The following is an 8,014-nucleotide window of genomic DNA, read 5'->3' on the forward strand; positions in this document are numbered from 1 at the left end:
GGGTTTATTATTATTATTATTATTATTATTATTATTAGTTTAGAGGGAGAGTGTGCGCGAGCAGGAGACAGGGGCAGAGGGAGAAAGAGAGAGAACCTTAAGCCCAGAGCTGGACACAGGGCTCGAGCCCATGACCCTGGGATCAATCCAATCCCCACCCCCTCTGAGAGCCGCTGCTTTCGCATCGAGATGACAAGGGAGGGGGTGAGCGGAAGGGTGCAGGAGTTGAGAGCGGCCCTAGACAGACACTGGCTGAATCTGAGTAATGGGTTTGTGGCAGGACGGTGAGGGGGGGGGGGTCATTATTCCATCTCTCTACTTGGGTGCGTTCGACATTCTCCACCATGAAATTTTGCAAGGGGGGGGAAATTCGGATAAAAGCTGGACGTGAGTTCAGCATAACGTGCCCACGGTGCTTTCTCGGGCCACGTGAGAGGTGTGAGGGGTACGTGGGAACCCTCTGGAGTCTCTCTGCCACTCTTCCAGAAACCTAAAACCAGTGCAAAGTAAAACATTTTGGAAAAAAAAAAAAAAAAACCCACCCACACACAGGACGTTGAAATGCGTAACGAATAAGCCAACCGGGGGTCAGCAGCCCGCGTGCCCGGGATTGGACCGCAGGCGCGGGGCTTCCCAGGGCCACCGTCGGTGACCACACGGCGACTCCCCCCACCCCGCCCCCAGGATCCAGCCTCAGGCTCGGCTGGGATCGGCCACACGGGCGGCAGGAGGGGCCGGAAGCCGGTGGTCTCACAGCAGCCAGGGCGAGAATCCGCTTTCAGACCCACTTTATTCTCTCTAGACTAGAAACACTCCGCATTTCCACCCTCCCTGCCCCGATCTGGGTCGGCCAGGGGCCGCGGGGCCTCACCGCGGCTCTGGGGGCCTCTCCGGGGGCGCAGTGGCCTCGGCGCGGCCGTGCGAGCTGGCTCGGGCCAGCAGCCGCAGCCTCCGCGAGCGCAGCCGGGCCTGGACGGCCCAGAGCGGGGGCCGGTGGCCGGGCAGCGAGGGGTCCTCATCGCCCAAGCTCTCGACGGTGGAGTCGGAGCCGTCCTCCGTGCCGGCCAGCGACCGCTGGCACACGGGGCAGGAGCGGCGGGCGGCCTGGGCGAACCAGGGGTCGATGCACTTGCAGTGATAGGTGTGGGAGCAGGGCAGGATCTTGAGCCGGTCGCCCTCCTCGTACTCGTCCAGGCAGATGGCACACAGGTCGTTCCTCCGCGTGAAGGTGCGGACCCGGGCCTTCCGGCGGGCCTGCGTCTGGGCCGCCGGCTCCCGGGGCCCCCGGGCCCCCAGCCAGGCCCACAGCCGTCGCAGGACGAAGACGGCGGACGTGAGCAGGGCCAGGGCGCGGCCCAGCACCCAGGACGCGGCCGGCACGGGGTGGCGGTCCGGGCTGGGGCACGGCGGGTAGTCGGGCAGCCGGAGGACGTGGGCCGACCTGTCGCGGCGCACGATGAGCCGCAGGTCCCGCGAGGCGGCCTCGCCCACGAACACCGAGGGGACGGCGATCTGGCGTCGCGGCCCCTCGAACCCGGGCGCCGTGCGCACCAGCTCGTCGGAGCGCGCGTTGCGCACGACGGCCGCCTCGAAGCCGGCCCGCTGCGCGCGCAGCGCCTTGAGGTCGAACGCGCAGTCGTATGGGCGGATCAGCGCGGTGGCGCCCAGCGAGCCGTTGCCGGGCCGCGGGCCCTCGAGGGGGCGGCACGCGTCGGCCGGCTCGGCCTCCGTCAGGTAGCCCCGCACGCCCTCGGGGGCCAGGGGCACCCCACACAGGGCCGGCGGGTCCGCGAAGTCCAGGCTGCTGGCGTTGCCGGCCCGCACGGCCCGCACCACCGCCCCCGAGGGCGCCAGCAGGGCCAGCAGGATCAGGGCGACCGCCACCCCACGGCCGCCCCCCCTCCGCCTCCTCCGGCCGCTGTGCGCAGCTAGGTCCCGCCGGGGACCGCAGACGGGAGGCCTGCGGGCATCTCCAGGGCCTCCCAGGGCGTCCGTGGCCCGGGTGGAAGGGAGGCGAGCTCGGAGGGGGTGCTCAGAGGCGGGTGAGCGGGGCAGCCGGGCCCCGCGCGGCCCCAGGCAGAAACTGCTCCTGGTGGCACCCAGCGTGCATCGGGCGTGTCTGCGAAGGCCGGTCTCAGGGGCGGTCGACGGGAGGCCTTGCTGGAGGATGACACCGAGGCCAGGGGCCCCCGGGGGTTCCAGGTGCCGCTGGCCTCTGTGACATCGTCCTGTTACATCCTGTCCCCAGGAGCCCCCGGTTGCCTAGGGCTGTGGCCGGGACAGAACTCCTGGGTCTCAGAGCCGGCGGAGCAGCCTTGGAGGAAACCTGTGGGAGGTTCATGCTCAGTTCCTGGAGCCCATAAGGCTCAGGGGTGCCACAGAGCGGCCCCCGGTGGCCCGGACCCGGCACTCACCACTCGTCCTCTATGGCATCATCTCCCCAGCCTCCCAGAGACCCACCCAGGAAGGTGCCCCCTTTTCAGATACCCAGAAGGACCCAGACTTGTTCATGACACCCTCCCCCCAACGAGGTCTGTTCTTAAAACCCAAATTCCCAACTTCCTCCCTCTCTCCCCCTCTATTCCCTCTGCTCCAGCCACAGGCGCCCCCTCACTGTCGCCACAACACGCCAGGCCTGGTCCTGCCCCAGGGCCTTTGCGCAGGCTGTGCTCTCTGCCTAGAGGGCCCTTTCTCCGGGGCTGGCTCTTTCTCAGGACTTAGGTCTGAGTTCATAGGTCCTTAGAGTTTAACTAGATTTGATTGAGGGGGTGGGGGAGAAGGGTGCCAGGGGCGGGGGGGGGGGGCTGCCAGGAAGGGGGGGGGTCCCTGACCCACTGCCTGGTATGCCTTCAGTCCTGCACCAGCTTTATTCTCCCACCTCGGTGCCTCTTCCCCAGCCTGGTCCCCAGCTGTGTCCCCATCCTCCGCCAGAGCCCTGGGTGACAGTCTCCCGGCCCCCCCACCCCTTCTCCCCCAAACCCCCCACCCCGAGTCTGCCTCCTCCTGGGCTAGGCTAGCCTGCTCAGGTCTGGATTGCCGGTTCTGCCGTTCACAAGCTGTGTGATGCCAGGTAAATCACTCGACCTCTCTGGGCCCCCGGTTCCAGGTCTGGAAACTGAGCACAACGATGAGGAACCCATCCCGTAAGACGGACGGTGTGAGCGGTGAAGGAGACGAAGCACGATCAGCACTCGGCTCTGGGTCTCACGTCCTCCCTCTCCCGGACCTGACCTGCCTCTGCTTTGAAATCCTTCTAGTCGGGGATCTGTCTGAAATCCCAGGCCTCTGGTCTCCCCGTGGCCCCCCAGTGCCCTCCAGATGAAGTCCAGGCTCCTCTGTGTGGCCCACAAGTCCCCCCACCCTCCCCGCCGCCCCCCGGCCACTCACGGCGGTCAGGACCCTGCCAATCTCTTAAGCCCGATGCTTTTCAACGCTCCGAATGCATCGCGATTCCTTGACCTCTGGGGCCTTGCAAATGCTGCTTGTGGTGCCCGGAAGGGCATTCTGTCCCCTCGTGGCACTTTGCCAGCCTGACTACTTGCTCTGTGGGACTTCTCGGCGGCCCCATGCCTCCCAGGATGGCCCTCAGCCGGCAATGGAGGAGACAGGGACACACGGGCAGAAGGCCATGTGGCAACAGAAGCAGACACAGGAGTGACGTGGTGGCCACGGCAGAAGCCGGGTGGGTGGGGGGGGGGAGGACAGGGGACAGAGTCTCCCTGTGAGCCCTGGGAAGGAGCTCGTCCTGCCGACACCGACGTGGGGAAAGGACGGGTTTCTGCTGTTGGAGGACCTTCCCCCAGCCCCGCCCCAGGGGGTGGCACAGGTTACAGCGGCCCTAGGACAGGAATAGCCCCTGGAATCCTTGTCCCCGACAAGGCGAGGTGTCACCACGTGGAGAATGGAGGGTGAGTAAGCATGAACTTGGTGTCAGAGGGCAGGGAACAGCATGCCGGGAATGCGAAGAGAGTAAGAAGGTCTTGAGAGGAGGGAGAGAGTGGGGGAGAGGGAGGGAGGGAAGGAGAGGGAGGGAGGGACCGGGGGGCGGGGGGAGGGAAGGGGAGTTGCGTGTCTGGAAACAGGGTCTGACCCAAGGACAGGAGAGGGTGGGCAAGGCCACGGAGGACGATGGGAGCCACAGAAAGGCTGAGAGGGAGGGCAGGACCACATTGCCTTTTCCATTTCCACTCTCTAGATTTCTGCACTGCTTGGCTCTTGTGCGATGGGAAGGAATTCACTGATTGCTCCTGAAATAAAAAGCAATTTGTGTTTCTGCAAGAGGCCTCTGGCTGCTGGCTGGAGAGGGACAGGGAGGCTGGGAAGCCACGGAGGGGACGGACACTCAGGGAAGGGACTCAGAGGGGACAGGAGCCCTGAGTGAGGAAGAGGACAGCAGGTGCTTGGGGCTCAGTGACGTTACCCCTGCCGAAGCCCTTCCCCCTGGGATTCCTCCCCGAAGTCCCTTGGTGCCCCCGCCTTTCACGTCACTCGAGCAACTGATTTCCCTAAGGGACAGGTCCTTGTCCCCGCTGGGATTTTCAAACCTCATCTGGTTCTCTGAGTCTTTGTATTTTGCAAACCCCATCTCCCCGTGGCAAGATATTTGCGCTTTCTGTGACTCTCACGAAGTTTTGAGAGAAAGACGACAGGAGAGCCGATATTTAGGGAACGTTTTGGTCCATAAAGGAACGGACGGACGAGGATGGCGGGGGGAGACGGAGAAAGCGGTTCGCCAAAGACCGCGGTGGGTGACGACGGGGCGTCTCGGCTCCCTCGGGCCTGCCGTGACAAAGAACCGCAAACCGGGCGGCCGAGGACATCGGGGATTCATGTTTTCGAAGTTCTGGAGACCCGAAGTCCAAGATCAAAGGCTCGGCCGCGTGGCCCTCCTTCTGGAGGCTCCTCTGGCTTCTGGAACCTTCTTGGCTCACGTGCAGGAGGCCTGGAACGTGCCAGCAAATGAACACCCCTGGGCGCGGCCGGGGACCCGGGACCGAACACCCCGTCTCTCTCCCTTCTCAGATGCCAGGGCTCTGGGGTGCGCATCCCACATCACCTCCTGGAGGACCCAGTTGGGCTGAACTCCCAGCTGCCCCCCGCCCCCCGCCAACGTGCTTGCCAAGGTGCTTCCTTTATCAGATGCCCTCCCTCTCCGTCTTTCCGTTTCTGCGCCAGCCGGGGGGCGGCTCTTTTTGTCTTACCCCTCTTCCTCCTCCTTTGTCTCTGTGTCGGTACCTCTGCTGTCCGACCCTGCCCTCTGTCTCCGTCTCTGCCCTCTGTCTCTGTGTGGGTCTCCCTTCGTGCCACTGCGTCCCTGGCTCCTTTCGACGCGCTGGGTGCCGGATATACAGCCGTGACGAAGACAAAACCCCCGACCTTACGGAGAGTCTGTTCCAGCCGAGAAGAGGGAAGTCAGCCAGACGACGAATTAACTCAATGAATAAACCAGCCGTCAGGTGAAGCAATTTCAGGGTGTGAAACGCAGCGAAGGAAACGAAAGCGGGGGCAGCATGAGGTGGGGCGGTTCGAGGAAGGTCTCCCCAAGGCGGGCGCATTCGAATGGGAGCCCGAAGAGAGGAACGACCTTTGCTTCTAGAACATTCTTGGGGTGCCACCAAATCACACTCCCCCAATCGACCTGGGACGTGCTGGCTGGTGTCATTTCGTTTGCTGCATTTGTTCATCAAATATGTGCTGGGCACCGACCGTGTGCGAGACCCTGGGCTGGGCGCTGGGGACACGGAAGTGACTGGCACCAACCCAGTCCCCACCGCCCAGGGGCTCTGTCCAGTGGAGGAGGAAAATGACCCACGAGGGAACGGGCATATCTCACGTGGCGATCAGTCCCGTGACGGGAGCCAGACAACAAAGAGACAAGCCCAAGTGTCTGAGGAGTCAAGGTCAACCCCGACGAGCTGGGCGGAATTCGTGGGCCAGACCTGGGCCACACTGCCCAGCCCAGGCTCGTCCTGAGCCGATATCAGACAGACCCGAAGGGAGGGGCGGTCCCCCAAACTCTTCCAAAGGTCAAGGTCGTGGAAGATGAGAGACCCATGTGACAACGAAATACAGTGACTGGCTGTGGCCGGGGTCCTGGGCCGGTCAAACCCCGGATAAGGTAAGTTTGTTGGCAGCGTTGTACCCGCGTTAATTTCCGGGTTTTGCCCATCCTACCGGGTTCACGTAAAATGTCATCACTCGGGAGAGCTGGGTGGAGGGTGTCCAGGAACGTGTACTCTCTGTAGCGTGTGGTGACCCCGTTCTTCTGTGAGTCTATGATTATTTCAAAGCAAGACATTCAAAAAACCCAAACAGCCTTAAGGAAAAGAAGAAGAAGGAAGGAGGGGCGCCTGGAGGGCTCAGTCGCTTAAGCATCTGACTTCGGCTCAGGTCATCTCGCGGTTTGTGAGTTCGAGCCCCGCGTCGGGCTCTGTGCTGACGGCTCGGAGCCTGGAGCCTGCTTCGGATTCTGTGTCTCCCTCTCTCTCTGCCCGTACCCCACTCATGCTCTGTCTCTCTCACTCTCAAAAATAAATAAACATTAAAAAAATAATTTTTTAAGGAAGAAGGGAGGAGGAAGAGGCGGGCAGAGGAGAGGAGGAGAAAGTCTCAGAAGGAGATGGTGGCTGGCCTAGAAGGTGGTCAGGGAAGTCCTCTCCGAGTGGGTTGTCATGTAAACCAAGACCTGAAGGAGGAGGAGGAGTTGACAGAAGGAGACGGGGTGGGGAAGACCAGAGTTCCAAGGAGCAGGAACAGCACACGGGCAAAGGTCCTGTGGCAGGAGGGGTCGGTGTGTCTGAAGAAAGGTGAACAGTGTGGCTGGCGTGGGTAACTGCCTTGATCCCGGAGGGCCTTGCGGATAGAAATGGGCATTTTGTCTTTTACTATAAGCACAACGCAAAGCCTGTGTATCTGGGTTCCCCTGAGACGAGGATTCGGGTACAAGTACTTGACGGGGTAAGTGATTCCAGAAAGCCCAGGACGGCCGTGGGATAGTGAGAGAGGGAGGGGAAGGAGCCAGAAATGGGGGCGGGGGAGGGCGGCACTCATGAGCAGGTGACCGTGGTAGGCAGAGGGGGCTCAGTCCCATCCGGGACTTCTGGGACACAGCGCAGAGGGAGGAGGGAGCTGGGGTATTTATGTTCCAGCCACCGGCCGGAGGCTACGAGAGGGAGTGACAGGATTCTGCAACACTTCTAGCCTGCACGGGCGTGAGCAAAGCAGGTTCAGGCGGAGGGCCAGAGCTGGGATGCCAGCCAGCAGCACGGGGAGCTGGTGGGGGACCAGGGGACCCGGGAAGGCCATCGATGGCATCAGCCACAGGGCCTTTACCCTTGCACTGACCGGTACAGCAGCTGCGCTCCACAGGGAGCACACGGGGGCGGTGACGGTATTGGGCGGCACAGGTCTAGAACATTCCATCCTCAACGAAACATTCTACTGGGCAGTCCTGCGCTGAAGCATTTTAAGCGAGGGAGGGACACAACCCGATAGAGGGTCGAGGAAAACCCTGCTGGCTGCTGAGGAAAAGCAGCCGGTTGGGGTTAAAAACGGAAACCGGGAGCCTAGGGAGGAAGCAATCCGGGTGAATGTAACAGAGGCTCAGACCAGTGCAGTAGCAGGCAGGGGTGGGGCAAAGCTTGTCGGAAGCAGCATCACCGGTGGGGGTGGGGGGTGGGGGGGAGCCGCGTGACCATCTGAAGGTAAGAGGAGGAAGGGGAGGTGAGTCTGGCCCCCGCTGTGAGCCCCAGGTGGACACAGGATGGCCGTCCCCAGGATGGGGACCCGGGAGAGGAAGCCACTTCAGAGACGGACACGGAGTTCCGTCTGGGCCCTGCTGGGCCTGAAGGTCAGGGGAAAACCCAGGGGGCAACCGGACTCCAATGGCAGAGGCCAGGGTAGACACGGGAATCTGGGCCCGCGGGGCCCGCTGGCCACAGGCCCAGCTGGCAACCACTGGGCCGTGATGTAACTTGTCAGGCAGAAGCAAAGCCTCGTCCCCAGGCTCGAAGGC

The 8,014-nt window shown here is 62.7% G+C and overlaps 1 protein-coding gene across 1 annotated transcript; it reads right to left on the reverse strand.

The window, feature by feature from the left end:
• Positions 1–771: 771 nt before the first annotated feature.
• On the reverse strand, positions 772–4,585 carry ZNRF4 (zinc and ring finger 4). The gene is made up of 2 exons (XM_081790584.1): positions 4,421–4,585; positions 772–2,262 (listed from the first exon to the last, which is right to left on the reverse strand). The coding sequence occupies exons 1-2, from the start codon at positions 4,583–4,585 to the stop codon at positions 868–870; spliced, it is 1,560 nt and encodes a 519-aa protein (XP_081646710.1). The 3' UTR covers positions 772–867.
• Positions 4,586–8,014: the final 3,429 nt, after the last annotated feature.

Source organism: Panthera onca, chromosome A2 (assembly GCF_046562875.1).
Source record: "Panthera onca isolate mPanOnc1 chromosome A2, mPanOnc1 haplotype 2, whole genome shotgun sequence".
Lineage (NCBI taxonomy): Eukaryota > Metazoa > Chordata > Mammalia > Carnivora > Felidae > Panthera > Panthera onca.